Source organism: Piliocolobus tephrosceles, chromosome 4, assembly GCF_002776525.5.
Source record: "Piliocolobus tephrosceles isolate RC106 chromosome 4, ASM277652v3, whole genome shotgun sequence".
Lineage (NCBI taxonomy): Eukaryota > Metazoa > Chordata > Mammalia > Primates > Cercopithecidae > Piliocolobus > Piliocolobus tephrosceles.
In genome coordinates, this window is record NC_045437.1 from 158498255 (window position 1) to 158518269 (window position 20015).

General features: G+C 36.2%; 1 protein-coding gene across 3 annotated transcripts in view; it reads left to right on the plus strand.

Annotated features, from left to right (window-relative positions):
• RAPGEF6 (Rap guanine nucleotide exchange factor 6) overlaps positions 1–20015 on the plus strand; it is a 213260-nt gene that overhangs the window by 154673 nt on the left and 38572 nt on the right. For all 3 annotated transcript variants that reach the window (XM_023196723.3, XM_023196720.3, XM_023196718.3), the window contains 4 exons: positions 1440–1680; positions 8489–8646; positions 17215–17455; positions 19402–19785. In XM_023196723.3, coding sequence (XP_023052491.2) covers positions 1440–1680; positions 8489–8646; positions 17215–17455; positions 19402–19785 — 1024 coding nt within the window. The remainder of the gene's footprint in view (positions 1–1439; positions 1681–8488; positions 8647–17214; positions 17456–19401; positions 19786–20015) is intronic.

The following is a 20015-nucleotide window of genomic DNA, read 5'->3' on the forward strand; positions in this document are numbered from 1 at the left end:
TGTAATCCCAGCACTTTGGGAAGCCGAGGTGGGCAGATCACCTGAGGTCAGGAGTTCGAGACCAGCCTGACCAACATGGAGAAACCCCATCTCTGCTAAAAATACAAAATTAGCCAGGTATGGTGGTGTCATGTCTGTTATCCCAGCTACTCGGGAGGCCAAGGCAGGAGAACCGCTTAAACCCAGGAGGCGAAGGTTGTGGTGAGCCAAGATTGCACCATTGCACTCCAGCCTGGACAACTAGAGCGAGACTCTGTCCCCCCCCAAAAAAAAAGCAGTATCTAAGATATGATTGGTTGTTTACTTGTTTAGTTCAGACCACTGAAATGGATATTTTTTAGCAGCTTTACCGAATGACATAGCCTCATAAATGTGACTGTGAAGAATCGTTATATATTACCAAATTTAAATTACCAAAATTAGGCCGGGCATGGTGGCTCATGCCTGTAATCCCAGCACTTTGGGGGGCTGAAGTGGGTGAATCACCTGAGGTCAGGAGTTCGAGACCAGCCTGGCCAAGATGGGGAAACCCCACCTCTACTAAAAATACAAAACCTAGCCGGGTATGGTGATACGTGCCTGTAATCCTAGCTACTCTGGAAGCTGAGGCAGTAGAATCGCTTGAACCCGGAAGGTGGAGGTTGCAGTGAGCTGCGATTGTACCACTGTACTCCATCCTGGGTGACAGAGTGAGACTCCGTCTCAAAATCAATCAATCAATAAATAAAATTACTGTTTTTTGGTAAAAGTAAAAATAAACACCAACAAAGCTTTTCTCATCTAAATTTTACATCTGAACCTGACTATAGTAGTGAGGTCTCATCTCAAGTGACATATGTAGTTATCCCTCGGTATATGCATAGGGTTGTTTACAGGACCTCCACCCCATGTATACCAAAATTTGTGCATATTCCAGACTCACAGTTGGTTCTTCAGAGCCATACGCAGGTTTTTGCATCCCAAGAATACTGTATTTTCAATCCATGTTTGGTTGAAAAAAATCCAAGTATAAATGGACCCACATAGTTCAAACTGTTGTTGCTCAAGGGTCAGCTGTATTATAAGGAATAACATATAATAGAACCTAAATATCTGTTTCTGTAAAATTAGTGGATTTGTGTTATATTACTTACTACCTCAATAGGAATCTGTTTTTTTCAAACTTGCCTGTAGTCTGCCTTCTTCCTTTCCCTTTCCCCCCACTGACTTTCCTTGTATTAGTGTTGGGCAACATCAGAAGTATAATCAGGTATAAAAACTAAAGAAAGAAGTAGATATAGCTGCTAAAGGACGGGTAAATACTTAACAATGTTCAGTTGAATGAGACCGTGAAAGTTCAAATAATGGAAAATCACTGTGTTCATCCTTAAAATTTGTTGTTGGTATAAAAATTTTCTAAAGAGAAGAAAAGAAATGACACATTTGTTTTATTTCCACAGTGTTCAAAGAGTTACTTTTTAGGACTGAACAAGAGAAATCTGGTGTTCCTCATATTCCCAAAATTGCTGAAAAAAAAAGTAATCGCCATTCTATCCAGCATGTGCCAGGAGATATTGAACAGACATCACAGGAGAAAGGAAGTAAGAAAGTTAAAGCAAATACTGTTTCAGGTGGAAGAAACAAAATCAGGAAGATTTTGGATAAAACACGATTTAGTATCTTGCCTCCAAAGCTATTTAGGTAGGTAATGTCAATCTTAACCATGCAGGAATTTTCATCTTCACTATAAAGTTTTTATTTGGGCTGGGGGGAGACTTGGGTAAGTTTTGCTTTATTATATAACTAGTGTATTATAAAGTCTTCAAACAGTACTTAAATAAGAATACATTTGAACTTCTCCCTATCACTTTCATGAAGTTACAACTTTCAGATTATATAATAGCATTATTTTGAATTTTGGAAAAGACTGCTCATTTTATTTTGTGAAATCTATTTTTAAATATTTTTGGTCCAATTTTAGTCTCCTGATCTGTACAAATTGTACACCTTAAATCTTGGGACTCATTCACCAGTTTTTGTTTTTGGTTTTTTTAAATCATTTTTCCTTTGCAGCAGCATTTATTCCTTCTTGAATTCTAAAGTTGAACTTTTTAATCAGACCTATTTCTATTTCCAAAATGGGATATCACCAAAACTTAGTAATACTTGAAGATTTTAAATGTAAATTAAGGTCTGTAAAATACTGATGGAATTAGACCACTAAATTATCATGATTGGGGGAGACTCTGGTATATATTACATTAGCAACTTTCTGAAGCAATCACCAAAGTTCTAATCAAGAGCAGTATAATACTTAGCACATACTGGGCACTCAGTTCATGTGTATTGAATAATCAGTGAACGAAATAAAGCAAGTTCAAAAAAATACATTAAAAGAAAATACTTATTTGCCTCCTGAAAGTTCCTGGTAATTTGCCAGATGATAGTTATAGAAACAAAAAGAGATAGTCCTTACCTCTGAGAAATTCACATCAGGAACCCTTATCCTCCACACATTTATTATATACTAAGCCAGAGACAGGAAGATAAATAGACCAAAGTTCTTATCCTTCAAGAGTTGATAATCTAAGCAAATTGCAAAGTTCTCACATTACAGGTTGATAAGTGGGGGTAGGAACAAACTTGTTAGGTTTGGATAGATTGTGTTTCTATGTATATAACTAGAGCCGGAGCAAGAGAAGTAGGCTATGAGGGACCTTGAATATTATGCTAAAGATAATAGACTTCATCATGTCATGACTGGGAGCCGTAAGAAGACATGTGATTTGATAAAATTTGTTCTTTTAGGAAGACCTCTCTGATGGCCATGTTAGTGATTTGGGGTTGTGGATACAGCATAATATAGCAGTGATAGCAGAGTGAACAATTGGGAGGCAACTTGGAATTGTGTCAGCTCTCATCTTTAGTGATAGCTGTTTTTAAATATTTTTTCAATAATTAAAAAATCTCAGAGATTTTCCAGTCAGAAATGCTCATCTTCCTGAGTTCTTATTTCCAGCCAGGGAAACACATTTGCTTCTCATCTAATTTGGAACTCAGAGGATTAAAATACCCTGAACTTTTTCTAAAAGTTCATTACTCATTCTATCCTTGAGGTTGAGTGGCTTATAGAAATCATTACTTTAAAATACCAAAATTTTTGAATGTTGAGTGTACTGTAGCGAACACTATAAAAAAATGCATGGTCTCCCAAATGGGGATTGAGTAAGGATAATGTTAGAGGGGCCAGCCTACACTGAAGAGGTCGGGGACAGTTGGGGATGACTGGAAGTCACTGTGGAAAAGGGACAAGACCGAGGATCCAGAAGGCAGAAAAGAATGCATGAGGAGAATTCCTCAGGGGGTAATGCCCTGAGTTCCACTTCTAGAAACCTTAATGGGTTTTGTCTGGAATACATCTTTCTCCCATTAACTGCGTCTCATTTTGACCAGTGACACAGTTGTGACATGTATCATCTAAAGACAGACAACACTATAATTATAACTGTCTTCAACTTGTTACTATCACATTCTAACCAGCTGTACTCAAGTTGTAGGCAGCTAATCAGTATCTCAACTCCATATTATCCTTTGGTGAGAGGTGTGGGAATTAGTTACTATACCTGAATTCTGTCTTTGGTTGCAGCAAGAGGTGTAGAACTGAGGTCACCAGGAATAGTCATTTGAATATTTTCAAGCATTATAACTTTATATTGGTACCCAAAAAAGAGGACTCTCTGGTAAAAATAGTTTTACTTAAACTCAGAAGGGATTATTGGATCTCTTGCTTTGTGTCAACAAGAAAACGCTTGGTTATGAATATAAATATGAATAAAATGCTGCACTGCAGAAGTTTATATTAACCTGTCTGTCCCTTCCAAACATGTTTCCAAGGAGTAAAATGCAAAGTATTTCAGCCACATAAATACAGAAAAAATAGGTTATCTTGGAAGTCAAAGGTTTCTGGAGGCTGTTTTGTTGGGAGAGCTGTCTTACCTTTCAGACTGGCCATTTTGCATTTTTGAGAATGTATCTTATATTTCTTGAGTCACTTGAAGTGAATTCAGACAATTCCTTCTGCTACACAAAAGTATACTATCCTTTATATATAAAGAGCTCTCAGAAATCAAATAGGAGAAAAAAATCACTAAAACTTCAATGGAAAAATAGGCAGAAAACATGACTCAGATGTTCTGTATTGATACTGATCCAGGATATACAGTTTAATCCTGGACACCGTTTGTTTCATCACAGACTGACAAAAAGAATGATCAGGGACAGAATTGATAACGTAATAAGTTTATAGAAGTTTAAACTGGTGTGCCAATATAAAGTGATGCCTTTTTATTAAAAGCTTTAAAAGTGGCAAAATTCTGGCTGGACACGCTATCTCACACCTGTTATCCCAGCACTTTGGGAGGCCAGGATGGAGGGATCACTTGAGGCCAGGAGATTGAGACCAGCCTGACCAACATTGTGAAAGTCCATCTCTATCAAAAATATAAAAAACTAGCTGGACGTAGTGGCGCACACTTGTAATCCCAGCTGCTTGGGAGGCTGAGGCAAGAGAACTACAAAAATTAGCTGGGCATGGTGTGGCACATGCCTGTAATCCCAGCTACTCGGGAGGCTGTGGCAGGGAAATCACTTGAACCCGGGGAGGCGGAGGTTGTGGTAAGCCAAGGTCATGCCACTGCACTTAAGCCTGGGCGACAGAGTGAAACTCCAACTCAAAAATAAAAATAAAAATAAATAAATAAATACATAAATAAATAAATTTTAATTTTAGTAGAGACAGGGTTTCACCGTGTTGGCCAGGCTGGTCTGGAACTCCTGACCTCAAGTGATCCACCTGCCTTAGCCTCCCAGAGTGCTGGGATTACAGGTTTGAGCCACCGCACCCGGCCAGTAAATATTTTAAAATGACAAAATTCTTTGATTCAGTAATTCTGTTTCTAATAGTAATTAGATGAAGATTTATATATAGATGCTGTAAGTTGTTTTATCTATACTAAAACAGAATTGGAACACCCTAAATGTCCAACTGCAAGGATTGATTAAATAAATTGTATTATACATCAGAAAAATGACTAGAAGGAAAAATATCATAATGTTGATTGTGGTTTTTGGAAGGCATGGTTTCATAGGTAATTTTTCCCTTCTGTGCTTTCTTTTTGTGTTTTACAAGTTTTCTTCTTGAACATTTGTTATTTTTTAATTGAAAAAAATGTTTAATGAGTTCAGTTTCACAATTTCTGAGCATCTCCTGCGTGCCAGACCTCTTTGGAAGAGGCACCAAGAACAGAAACTTGTTCTCTACCTTTAGCAGCACTCAATTCTGTAAGAGTAGAGGATGAGTTGTCACAGAAAAGGAAGAATGTAAGGAAAGAACAAATACTTGAGATAAGAATAGATAATTCCAAAATCCCAAAGAAATCATAATATAATTTTAAAAGAATGTTCCTAAAAATTAAAGTGAAAAATGTTACTAGTTTGAATTACATCTGTAAGTTAAGACAGAAGTATGGTTTTTATTGACCTAAGAATTCTTCACATTTCAGGAAATCTGTTTTTCTTTTTTAAAAATCATGCAGCTTTTATTTTGTTTTTAAAATCACAGTTGCCTAAGTAACATCTCTGTATTATTCATTGTAACAATCCCAGAAATAAATTGCCTTGCTTGCTTAACAGGAATTGTATTTTTCCTCCCCATTTCTTGTCAACATATTTTTTGTTTGCTTTTTAAATATTGGATTCTTTTTTATTTACATATTGCTGATATTTATGTGGCCTTTTTAGTTTCATAATATGAAACCAAGTACTTTTATCCTAAGTAAATTTAATGTTGGGGAAGTATTGAGAAATTTTTTTAAACAATTTTCTTCTGTTACTGCATCACCTTCTCAGGAAACTGTTTTGGTAAGAATGATACAATTACTTGCCAAGTGGGCTTTATCAACTCAGCTTTCAAATAAGCATGGAAATTTTGCCAACTAAATACTGTTTCATTCATGGCATAACATGGATTGTACATAGCAGTATAGTTTTCATTTATGCACCTCACACTTTAATTACTACAATTTTGTAACCAGCTTTACATATTTATAGCTACACAATGTTATCTCTATTGAGCATTCAAAAGCAGAAGTGATGTTAAATAGCATCAGTAAGAGATACAAGGACTTTTTGTATTTTCTGTACGTCTTAATCTGTATAGTGATTCCAGCTTGCTGCAATCACTGATGCGGTTAATTCCCTTTAATAGAAAATTATAACTTTTTAATGTTGCTAAAGTTGCTTCTACTTTATTAGTAGTAGGACTGGACAGCCTCTTTAATGGTTTGCTTCCTTGGATTGTTATCACACCCTCTGTGTCCAAAAATTGATGTGTTTGTTTTTCAAAAGTCAATTAAAGAAAGACTTTAAAAAAAAAAAATCTTTATTTTCTATATAATTTAAATACCTTTGAAAGTGCTTTTTCCTCTTATTTTCTCTTACCTAACCTTAGAACATTTAACTCTGATCTTTAGGAATGCAAACCAAATTATAAGGAGCCTATTTAGGGTAAATGCAAATTATTTATCAAATGAGATATCTCCTTAGCTTTATCTGTCAAATTCTCGCCACAGGAAAGCACTACCTGTTTCTATAGTACCTTTACTCGGACCTACCTCTACTTTTTAATATAAATTGAGTAAAATAAATAATTCTCCCTTCTGGGTTTGTACTATTCTTATTTTATTTTATTTTATTATTATTATTACTTTTTTTTTTTTTTTTGATACGGAGTCTTGCTCTGTTGCCCAGGCTGGAGTGGAATGGCGTGATCTCAGCTCTCTGCAACCTCCGCCTCCCGGGTTCAAGTGATTCTTCTGCCTCAGCCTCCCGAGTAGCTGGGATTACAGGCACGCGCCACCCCACTCCTGGCTAATTTTAGTATTTTTAGTAGAGATGGGGTTTTGCCATGTTGGCCAGGCTGGTCTTAAACTCCTGACTCAGGTGATTCACCCACTTCCGCCACCCAAAGTGCTGGGATTAAAGGTGTGAGCCAACGTGCCCAGCCCTGTTCTCATTTTAATTTTTGTAAAAGTAAGTCCATTCTTAAAGTCCTGTTTTCCTTTGCACCAAAACATTCGCCTGTATTACCTAATTTTTCAGTATTCCTGGGGGAGATAGTATTGCTCACATTAACAGATGAGAAAACCAAAGTTTAGAAAGATAACGAAATTTGCCTGAGTCAGGCAGCTAGTAGCTCAGGGCTGCCTGACATCAAAACTTGCCCTTGAAACACTAATCTTTGCTTTCTTCCATGTCTCTTTGCTTTTCTCTGACTCTTCAGCTCTGTCATATCCTGGCCCTCTCTTTCATGTCTGACTATTAACAGTCCTTTAGCAGTTTAATAGTCTTAACTCTCCATCTTGCATAGTTTTCTAATCTACCTAAGTTCCTATATTTTACATCTAACATAATTTAAATGTTATTTATTTATAATAACTAATAAATAGTATTCATTTGTAATACTCTACCTTAATCTTTTTCATGATAATAGGTAAGTATTCTGTGATACTTCTGTTTGTATGCATAGCAAGTACTAGGCAGAATGCTGCATTTGATAAAATATAGACAAGAATTAATAGTAACAGCATTGGTTTTAACATAAGTACAACCCTTAGAAGCAGTTTTTGGTTATTGATGTTGATGGAAATTTTTTTCACTGCTATCTTACGTTTTTGTAGGACAGTTTTGCTTAAAAGTAAGCTAAAATCTGGGGGTATCTAAAACCTAAGTGACAGTGTTTGTTTCTTTGTTTTTATTTTTTCTCTTAGGTAGATGTAGAAGTTGTCTGTGTCACATTTCTAAAATATTTAAAAGGAAGAATATTTTGTTTGCTTAAATAATTAGACTTGAGAGATTAAATAAGAAATAATGTACCCTTAGAATGAACTTTAGAGACTGTAATTTTCATAATTCTATTTTTTTTTTCTGGTCCAGTGTTTAAAGACCACTCTTTGTCACTTGACCTTGGCCCCATTATTATCTACTACCTGCCATATTTTTTGATTCGAATGTAGACTCCCTCTTTTTCCTAGAGGATCACAGAGATTTTCTGGAGAAAGGGAAAGAGAAAGAGAACACCTTGCTATGGTGTGGCTGTGCATTTTTGGATACATATATTAGTGTCCACTAAAAGTGGCAAATTTGAAGGGTTGCCTAAATACTCAGGTTCCGTTTCTTCACCCAAATTGGGAGACACTAAATAAGACAATTTAATTAGGATGTAGTAGAATTACTTAGAGGTATAAGTTAGATTTTATTTTAATGTAATTGTTAAAAATATTAGTGCCGTTTTTATCATTACAATTGTCTTTTAAAAATTGCTGTAGTATTTCAATTGTTTAAATCACCTCTTTGATTTTGTTCTGTTGTGCCTTAGTGCATGGGGAACAGAAATGTTTACTACTTAAGTACTCTCAAATACTTTAAAGTGATATATGACATTCTTTTGAAGTGATGGAGGCCTAAGCCAATCACAAGATGACAGCATTGTGGGAACAAGGCACTGTAGGCATAGTCTGGCTATAATGCCCATCCCTGGAACACTCTCATCCAGCAGCCCTGATCTCCTGCAGCCTACCACCAGTATGTTGGATTTTTCCAATCCTTCAGGTAATTTTCATATGTGATTTTGTATTGCCATATTGGTACCAAATGAACAAATAGATGGTTAAGCCTTGTGCAGCAAATACTAGAGTTACTTGCAGCCCTCTTAACTCTAGATTATGACTTGATGCAAAAAGCTAAAGGGAGATTGTCTTGTTCTGTTAATTTGAATGGTACATCCTCTAAAATAGAACAGAAGTACATGAAAAAGAGACTACCTCTGGCCAGACGCGGTGGCTCATGCCTGTAATCCCAGCACTTTAGGAGGCTGAGGCAGGCGGATCACGAGGTCAGTAGATTGAGACCATCCTGGCTAATACAGTGAAACACCATCTCTACTAAAAATTCAAAAAATTAGCCAGGCGTGGTGGCAGGTGACTGTAGTCCCAGCTACTCGGGAGGCCGAGGCAGGAGGATGGTGTGAACCTGGGATGCAGAGCTTGCAGTGAGCCGAGATCACGCCACTGTACTCCAGCCTGGGTGACAGAGCGAGACTCCGTCTCAAAAAAAAAAAAAAAGAGAGAGACTACCTCTAACCACAGAATTAGGTATCTTTCAGTAATCCTAATCTAAGCAGTAGAGTGAAAACAGAGACCCTTCTCAGCCAAGATACGTCTTACCCAGGGTGTGGGAAAGAATAAGGCAGATTATTTTAATCTAAGTGGCCTCACCTTTTTCTATCAGAAAAGTGTTCGTAATTTTCTAAAAGCAGATTTTTTCTCAAACACCTGAAGCTAAAGTTGTTGTATTTGTCATGTATTGTTATCAGAGCATTATAGCATAATTTTCATTGTTGTTTGTACTTTCAGTGTTCAGTGTGGAATGTCAAGTTATTATTTTTGCATCTATTCATGTCGTGAGGCAAAAATTGTCACAATTATATAATCTAAAATTTTGTTACAAAGAAGAAAACCTTCAACTTGAATAATTATATATCCATCACTTAAAGGATTTGACATGGTTTTCAATAGAAAGCACATACAATTAAGCACTGAAACATATAATTGAGTCCAAGGAAAGGTGGGAGAAAAAAATGCTTCTACCAAAAGAAGCATAGTTCTGATTCACCTTCAGTTCTGACTCTAAAGTTCCTAGCAACTAGTGTAAAAAGGGAGGAAACTCAGTTCCATCTTGGTATTAGATGGAAATATAAGTGCTGTAGTAAAATTCATGTTTTATTATAGCAACTTCAGTAAAAACCTCAGGACATAACATAGTAACAGTTTAGTGAAAGTCATTCTGCACATGGTTTCTTCCTTTATATTTCAGTTGCCACTTAACCACTAGAGAGATTATTAAACCCAATAACATGTTCTGACACATCACACTCTACATGGCTGCCAGTGTTCTTTTTAGAACAAAGATTTAATGAGTCATTACTTTCCTAAGACATTTGTAGTGATTTTTATGTTAGTGAAGTGTCATTCATGAGACAGAAAATACTCCAGTTACTTGATCCGAAGTTAATGTGAAGATTGTTACCAAGGTATAAAGTTAATTAAACTATTTACTGGAAAGGGTAAAGCAAGCACTAAGACATCACAGAGGTAAGAAAACTGCAAACTGGATTCAGTTCTTGGTACATAAAAGAAATGTCACCACCAGGGTGAAGAAGTGTTGCTGCCCTGAACCCCCTTTGTAGCCTCCTGTTCTGTCATTCTCTCCCCACTATTACTTCATCCTTCCTTCCTGGGTATGGCATGAACTTTCAGAATGCCCTTTCTTTGCCTGTGTTTGCCACCCATGGCCCTCTCCTTGCATGTCCAGTGAACCTTTTTATTTGTCAGTGCTGAACTCAAGTGTTACTTCATCTGGGAAACCGACCTCCTTCTGCCACAGAGTCAGTCTCCTATTGTTTGCTATGTGGCAGGATGGGAATTTACTTCTATGTCTCTGTGTGTGTGTTCTACAGCAGTGCTTTTCACACTACATAGAATATCCAAAAATAAAGTGTTTTCACACTTCCAAAGCACAAATTAAATATATGCTTTCATAAAACAAGTATTAGGGATCTTACGATTTGTAGTTTTAATAGTTTATATGGCTGTATGTTTGCCATAGGTATATGTAGGATGTGGGGCTGAGGGAATAAGGGATAGGGTTGTAGGAAGAGGCGAGAGAGAAGTTGGAGATTTAGCTGGGGGAACAAAGAGAAGAGGTTGAAATTATTATGTTTTAGAAACTAAGTCCCTATGGAGCTGAAATTCAGACCTCTAAAGAGAAGGTGTGTTACTCAACTTGATTTCAGGTTGATTACATAATTCTCTCCTTGAGAACATGTTAAAAGGACTAAAGATGAAGATGCCTTTTTAAAACCTGTTCAGAGAACATCTGATATGTCTCAGTCTGCAGCATGTGCTTGTACCAGTAATGTGAACACATATATGATAGGTATTTAACTTATATTTTTAAACCCCCAAATATGTACTTTTGTGAAAAGTTTTTTATCTAGTGATGGATATTTTTTATATTTGGATTGAAGAAAACATCAATTCCCAGTTAATTCCAAATTCCGCTTCTTATGTAATTTATACAACACAAAAATTTAAATGAGCCATGTACATCACATATGTATATTATAAGACACATGTAACAGCCAAGTTTGATTAATGTTTATCAGTCTTGAGCTTACCTATATTTATCCTGCATTTTCAAAGTTATTACTAGATCAGAATGAAAGTGGGGGCAAAGCTACAGAACTGTAAGTTTGTTTCTGATTGCTTACTTTGATTTTGCTTTATTTTTGCTGCATACAGCTGTTGGTTTTTATTGTAAGTATCTTAAAGACTATGGTATTCTGTTGCCCTTGTTTGTATGTATTATTTTGCTATTTTTTAAAAGTCCAATGATACAGAATTGAATGAAGTAGTAAGCAGAACTTTTCTTTCCACTTAGAAGGTAGCCAGTATTAGCTGGCATATATCCTTTTAGTTATTTTTTTAAATATATGTATGTTTTTATGTTTGGATAGAATCAGTATACATGCTATTATTCTGTAACTTCTGAAATGTTCTTTGGGATTTCTGACTCAATACAAGATGAGTCGTAAAAAAAATTAGGAGTGTGTGGCTAAAAGGAATTCAAAAAGGAATTTTTTTTCTTTTTTTTTTTTTTTGAGACGGAGTCTCGCTCTGTCGCCCAGGCTGGAGTGCAGTGGCTGGATCTCAGCTCACTGCAAGCTCCGCCTCCCGGGTTTACGCCATTCTCCTGTCTCAGCCTCCCGAGTAGCTGGGACTACAGGCGCCCGCCTCGTCGCCCGGCTAGTTTTTTGTATTTTTTAGTAGAGACGGGGTTTCACCGTGTTAGCCAGGATGGTCTCAATCTCCTGACCTCGTGATCCGCCCGTCTCGGCCTCCCAAAGTGCTGGGATTACAGGCTTGAGCCACCGCGCCGGGCCTAGGAATTTTTTTTTCTAGATCTGCATGTAGAACTTACAGCTTACTTCTTTTCACTTAATAGCATGAACCCTTACTTGATTTATTTCATATAGTAAACTTTTCTTCATTGAAAATTTCTTATTTTTATTAGTTTTTAATTATAAAGGAACACAATCATAGCTTTTAAAAAATTAAACTGCCAGGATAAGATAGAATATAAAAGTCACCACTCCCCCAGAATTTAGTTCTTAATTTACTTATATATCCTTCCAGAAATTTCATTGCACATAAAATGTGTGTGCCATTGCTTGTACCCCAAATGAGATGTTTTACTTTTCTTCCACTTAACTGTTTCACTTTAGCAATATGCCTTTGAACACTTTTCTGTTTCAAGATGTGTTGTTCTACCACAAATTTTTAAACAGCTAACAATTTTTTTGACCAGTCCCTGTTAGTAGACACTTATAGTATTGCCTAATCTTTGTGTTCACGTATCTTTACCTGTTTTATGTATGCATTATTATATGTTGAGTTTTGAAAAACTATTTTGTGGGAATGTGTTTTCTTTCTCATTATATAAGTGCCTAAAAAATACGTGTTTTGCCCCTTGACCTGCAAAACTTAAAATGTTTACTATCTGGCTCTTTACAGAACAATTTTTTCAATCCTTAGTATACCACTACCCTTTGTTTTTTTGTGTGATGCTTTTCACTATATGAATTTTCTTCCTTACTTGATGTCTTGTCTGTCCTTGAGCTCATGTTTACTCACTTGAATGTAAGTAAATTCCCTGAGAGTAGAGGCTTTATGTGTCTCACTTACCACTGTATCTTCATCACCTGGAACCCTGTTGACACTTAACAGGCACTTCATAAATATTTATTCATCAATTAACAATTTAAAGCAGAATGAAAAGTCAGTCTTTTTTTTTCTTTTTAAAGATCATCTTAAATACCTAAAAGTTCTCCCATTTTTAGTGTAATCTCAGAGTCAGTACGTACATCCTTCAAGTATTCATTTTTTAATTTTACTGCTATAAGATTTATAAGTTAGCTCTCTAGAAATTTCATCTATGGCTGAAAGTCTAGATATCTTAGGTTTCTATTAAATTTATTTACCTATTACATAAGATTTCTAAACATGAACTATGAATCTTGATCCTCCAAGAATTTTTTTTTTTTTTGACAGAGTCTCTCTCTGTCACCCAGCCTGGACTGCAGTAGTGTGATCTCGGCTCACTGCAACCTCTACCTCCTGGGCTCAAGTGATCCTCCCACCTCAGACTCCCGAGTAGCTGGGCCTATAGGCACACACCACCACGCCCAGATAACATTTGTAATTTTTGTGGAGGCAGGGCTTCTCCATGTTCCCCAGGCTGGTTTTGATCTCCTGGGCTCAAGTGGTCTGCTCACCTCAGCCCCGCAAAGTGCTAGAATTATAAGCATGAACCACTGCCCCTGGCTTCCAAGATTCTTTTTAAATGTCTGTTTTGCTTTTAAAATTGTACTGTATTTTTTTGTACATTTTAGCTTTGTGCCTAAAATTTGAAATGATTGGATCATTTTTCCCCTTTTGATTCAACTTTATTGGAACATATTGACCATCTAAGCGATTAACATTTGAGTGCTGCATGCCAAATACTGTACTTGGCATGTATGTTGTTTTCCTACTAACAAGAAACATGTTTGTAAAGAGTATTATATAATATATATGTAACAATTCTAAAATACAGGTTTACACTGTCATTAATATTAACGCAGAGAAAGTTTTTCCTCTGATGGCTCTCCATCACTTTTCCAAGTTGACATTTGTTACCTTGGCAGTTTCACCAGAGTTTGGATTAAGGGATACCCTTTAAATAATCCCATTTATGAATCTGTTCTAAAGGTATCCATTTGTGATACCTGAATCACTCTTATGTGATAACAATTTGTCCTTCACATGGACAAATCACTTTAACAAAGTATGACTTTTTAACACTATGCAGCAAGATACACAGTTGTGTGCTCCTTCCCAGAAGATGTTACAATATATTAGCAGCAAGGGAAGAGAACATGAAATGTATACAAATTCCCACCCTGTCTTTGTGAATAAATTTCTCTGAAGAAAATAATAAAAGGTATCAGAACATCTCCCCATTCCCTCAAGGTCAGTCAGTACCACTGGCTAAGGCTCAGCCCCCAAAGATCTAGTAAAATGATTCAATTCTGGAGCCCAGGATGGCTGGGACCTGCTTTTATGAAGAGGGTAGCAACAGTACGGGTAATAACAGTATATTGTTTGTTCCTTTTTCATGGACTTAAAAAGATAGTGGAAACCCATTTGTTTAGTATATTTCTCTTGGCAAATTGAAATGTCCATTTGTTTGCAATAATCTTCTAGCACAGGGTAGAGAAGTTATTAGTCCGTTTTCATGCTGCTGATAAAGACATACCCATGACTGGGCAATTTACAAAGGAAAGAGGTTTAATGCACTTAACGGTTCCACGTGGCCGGGGAAGCCTCACAATCATGGCAGAAAGCAAGGAGGAGCAAGTCACATCTTGGATGACAGCAGGCAAAGAAAGTTTGTGCAGGGGAACTCCTCTTTTTAAAACCATCAGATCTCATGAGACTTATTCACTATTGTGAGAACAGCATGAGAAAGACTCGCCCCCATGATTCAGTTACCTCCCACTGGCTCCCTCCCATGACATGTGGGAATTGTGGGAGTTAACAATTCAAGATGAGATTTGGTTGGGGACACAGCCAAACCATTTCAAGAAGTATCTCTGATTTTGGTGAATCTTGAAACAGTCCCACCTTGTAGGTTTAAAAACCTGATGATGTCAGCAGCCTACTAAGGATTGGCTCATCAGAATGAAATCTGAACAAGGTGCATTTGATAACTCAGATTTCTTAATACATTGAGGAAAGAGAGTTTGATGCATCCTTGTTACAGAAGGAACCTGAGTGGATGAAGTATTCTACTTTCAACTTGACAGGACCCAGAACATTCAACATATGTTGGCTAAGACCGCTTGTCCCTGGAATTATATTCATGTATATTCAGTTGAATCTTTCAGTCCTCAGAGCAAGTCTTTTTTTTTTTTTTTTTGGTCCTCAGTCTCAAGAGGACCAAAAAAATTATTTTATGAAAATATTTCCTGCCATATCTGTATCTGTTCCATTTCTCCCTTTTATACCAGGGATTATACCTCAGGACATTCTGAGATTTGTAATTTTTTTTTTTTTCTTCTAAAGGTTAACAGTGTCCATGATGCTAAGAAGGTGATGTTGGACAAACTGTATAATTACTTGAGCCCCCAAAATCTTCCACCCTGCCCCCACTGCAGTCATCACACACATACAAAAAAGCCACAGTAGGCCGGGCACGGTGGCTCAAGCCTGTAATCCCAGCACTTTGGGAGGCTGAGACGGGCGGATCACAAGGTCAGGAGATCGAGACCATCCTGGCTAACATGGTGAAACCCCGTCTCTACTAAAAACTACAAAAAAAAAACTAGCCGGGCGAGGTGGCGGGTGCCTGTAGTCCCAGCTACTGGGAGGCTGAGGCAGGAGAATGGCGTGAACCCAGGAGGCGGAGCTTGCATTGAGCTGAGATCGGGCCACAGCACTCCAGCCTGGGTGACAGAGCAAGACTCCGTCTCAGGAAAAACAAAAAACAAAAAAAGCCACAGTAATATATATTCCCTGATTTTTTTTTTCTCTTTTGAGACTGGGTCTTGCTCTGTTACTCAGAGTGGAGTGCAGTGGCATGATCTCAGTTCACTGCAGCTTCAACTTCCCAGGCTCAAGTGATTCTCCCACTTCCGCCTCCCGAGTAGCTGGAACTACAAGAATGTGCCACCACAGCCAGCTAATTTTTAAAAAGTTTTTATAGAGACAAAGTCTTGCTATATATCCAGGCTGGTCTCAAAATCCTGAGTTCAAGTGATCCTCCAGTCTCAGCTTCCCAAAGTCCTGGGATTATAGGTGTGAGTCATGCCCAGCCTGTATTCCTAATTTTTAAAAAAGGGAACTTTTGCAACAGTAATTTATTGTCATTGGGAAAATTTTTAGCATTTGTTCATGCTATAAAGTCACTTTTCACTTACATTTAATTATATTAAATATTAGCTTATCATGTTGAACATTGGTTCAGAGTTCTATAATGACAAAAAGAAATAAGATAGAACAAAGGGGGGGTGGAATATTAATTTTTTACATGTGCTTATCATATAAACATTGTCTCAAATTTTTCTACTAAGAGCAGAAGTTACAAGGGCAAAGACTAAGATTTCACCAGGTGAGCATTTAAAATTTTCCTGTGTTAAAAATAAATGAAATATAGAAACTAAGCATTTTCCACTTCATAGTTGACTAAGTGTTGTTATTTACTACAGTACATTAGGAAAAAAAACATAAAGGATACCAAAAAGTATTTTTAAAAATAAATAATGGTTCATTAAACCATTATCAGTTACTGAGTCTTACCAGTAACCAAAGAAATGAAAAAATAACGATATCATTTTTAGAGGGAGGAAAAGAATAAGGTTTATGAAATGGGAAAGCAAAACAAAACATTAATACACAGTTTTTTTAAGGATGTGACCAAATTTGTTCCCTTACACTCTAGGATTATAAAATATTATAATCTGTGGAGAACAGTTTGGCAGTATATTTCAGAAACCTTAAAACTATGTATACCTTCTAACTCAGGAGTTCTGTTTTTGAGAATTTTCACTGAGGAAGTAATTAGGTTGCCTGCAGAGGCTTGCTTACTTTTGACAGGGGATAATGGGCATAATAATAGAAAGTGGTAAGCAGTCTAAATGTCATTAAGGATTTGGATAATTGAAATAGGTAAAATATATATTATGGAGTACTATGTCTTCATTAAAAATAGTTTTGTAGAATAATATAATGACATTAAAATGTTTTATAAGCTATTAAATGAAAAAAATTCTGGCTTCCAAATCATATATATAGTATGAGCCCAAGGTTTGTCTTTGGGTTTTTCTATCAATGATTTGCTATCTGAAAAAAAAAAAAAGATATATTTATCAATAAATGCAACAGTGACTTCTGTTAATATTGTGAAATAGAAATGTATATTTCAGTGTTCAGAGGGATCATTGTGTTTCACATTGTTTTTTGAAGGGTTTAAAAGTAATTTTAAAAAAAAATAACAAGGCATATCTTTCTATTTATGTAGATATTCCTGATCAAGTTATAAGAGTTTTCAAAGTGGATCAGCAAAGTTGCTACATTATCATCAGTAAAGACACTACAGCTAAAGAAGTAGTTTGTCATGCCGTTCATGAATTTGGTTTGACCGGTGCATCCGACACATACTCTCTCTGTGAAGTTTCTGTTACTCCTGAGGGTGTCATAAAACAGAGAAGACTTCCAGATCAGTTCTCCAAATTAGCTGATAGAATTCAACTCAATGGAAGGTGAATAAGCTTATTAGTGGATGTGCTTATTTGTAGATGTGCTTTTGACGATTTCCTGTTAAAACAGATGTTGTAAGTAGAAACATCATCATGTTTTAGTGCTGCTAAATTCACTCTAGAAGACAGCTTGATAAAATATCTTATCACTCCTGCTAAAATAAACTCTTAGAACCACTGATATAATCTAGTTCCTGTTTCTTATAGAGGAAACTGAATGATACAGATCTTCATATATATCTGAATGAATGTATTTTTAATGTGGCTGGTATGTACTTTGGCAAAAGAAGCCATGGTTTTCACAGTTCTTTTTCTAAGTAGTTTTCCTTTTATGAATATGCAGGAAAATTTTTAAATTTTTAAAATGTGTTCTGAAAATTATTTAATAAACTAGATTATTTCTGTAGTACATTTGTTCCTTACTCTGGTAATAATCTTTTTTTTTTTTTTTTTTTTTTTTTTTTTTGAGATGGAGTCTCCCTCTGTCGCCCAGGCTGGAGTGCAGTGGCATGATCTCAGCTCTCTGCAACCTCCACCTCCCAGGTTCAAACGGTTCTTCTGCCTTAGCCTTCTGAGTACCTGGGACTACAGGCACATGCCACCATGCCTGGCTAATTTTTGTGTTTTTAGTAGGGACGAGGTTTCACCATGTTGGCCAGGCTGGTCTCAAACTCCTTACCTCAAGTGATCTGCCTGCCTCGCCTCCCAAAGTGCTGGCATTACAAGCGTGATCCACTGCGCCCAACCGCTCTGAGAATAATCTTTTTGGTAACCCAGTTTCATATGTAGAACAAGATCCTTAGAAAGCTCACAGTGACTGCATGCCATGGTTGCTGTGAAATGAGAATGAGTTAACTCTGTTTTGCTGGCTGTACGTAGTGGTTAAGAACATAGACCCTGGATTCAGACTGCCCACATTCAAATCCCAGCTCTGGCTATGTGACCTTGAGCAAGTTATGTAGCTTCTCTGCCTGAATTTCCTCATCCATAAAATGAGGATAATAATAATAGAATATACCTCATGGGAATGTTATAAGGATTAAGTGAGTTACTAGGTCTACCATACCTTATCGACATTATTACATATAGCATAATGAGTTTCAACACTATTTTTTATGGCATTGTCTTAGGCGTATGAACAGTCTAAAAGCAGAAAAAAGAGTTTCTTGACAGTAAAAAATAGACGGATAGATGGATACAAACTTAGGCTTAAATCAAGTTGGATTATTAGAAAAGAATGAAGTAAAAGCATGTGATACATTACCTCTTTTCCTTAGTAACATCCCTTCACAAGATGTCTCCTGTCTCTTAGCTTTTAAGTGCTGTAGAATTGTTGATCTAAAGAGAAGAAAGCAAAATATAGGTCTTAGTGTATGGTTACTGATCAGTGCCACTTGCTGGAATGAGGTTTTGTATTTAACAAGGGAGAAACCATTAGTGGAAGTGTTTCCCCTCCTTTGTAGATTTCATTCTTCTTGCTTCACTTGGAAATTTATTTAAAAAGGAAATGAATGTAGTAACTTCTGAATAGAGATTTTTAACCATCTTGATTCAGGAATTTATTTTGCCTTAATTAGAATTCATGCTGTTCATAAACAAATACTTACATAGTACCAACCATCTGTCAGATAAAACAGTAAAATAAAAGCTTTACGAGGGCAAGGCCAGTACCTAAAATAGTACCTCATAGATAGTTTCTAAAATGATTAAGTTCATGACATAACATTATATTTACTCTTTAATAGATGCCGGTTGGTGGAATAAGAGACAGACTTCTCAAAAATTCTTCTCATTTAAAATGTTAATTTTTCATTTTACCTGTAAATGAATATTTTTGGCTAAAAGTTATTAACAATAAAATGATATTTTACAACAACAAAAAAGAGGAAAAGTGCTCACTCTTAATCATATTTACAAATACATTTATTTAAAAAAATTTTTCCATTTAGGTATTATTTAAAAAATAACATGGAAACAGAAACCTTATGTTCAGATGAAGATGCTCAAGAACTGGTTAAAGAAAGCCAGCTATCCATGCTGCAGCTCAGTACCATTGAGGTGGCCACCCAGCTGTCAATGAGGGACTTTGATTTGTTTCGTAATATTGAGCCGACTGAGTACATCGATGACCTTTTTAAGTTAAATTCCAAAACGGGAAATACTCACTTGAAGAGGTTTGAGGACATTGTAAACCAAGAGACATTCTGGGTTGCCTCAGAAATTTTAACTGAAGCAAATCAGCTCAAACGAATGAAGATTATTAAGCATTTTATTAAAATTGCACTTCATTGTCGAGAATGTAAGAACTTCAATTCCATGTTTGCAATAATAAGGTAAGTCGGTACAAATAGGTACAAATGTCTGTATGGTTTTGTCATTATATGAAGCTGACTTTCTGCTTAGGTATTAAGTGCCTATGAAAAGAAATGTTCAGTTAATATGCCTGTATTGAAATGTTGTTAGATTTAATGTATTTTCCATTCTGGTGGTATTGGCTTTTTCTATTTTTACTTTTTATTTATTTATTTATTTATTTATTTATTTATTTATTTATTTATTTATT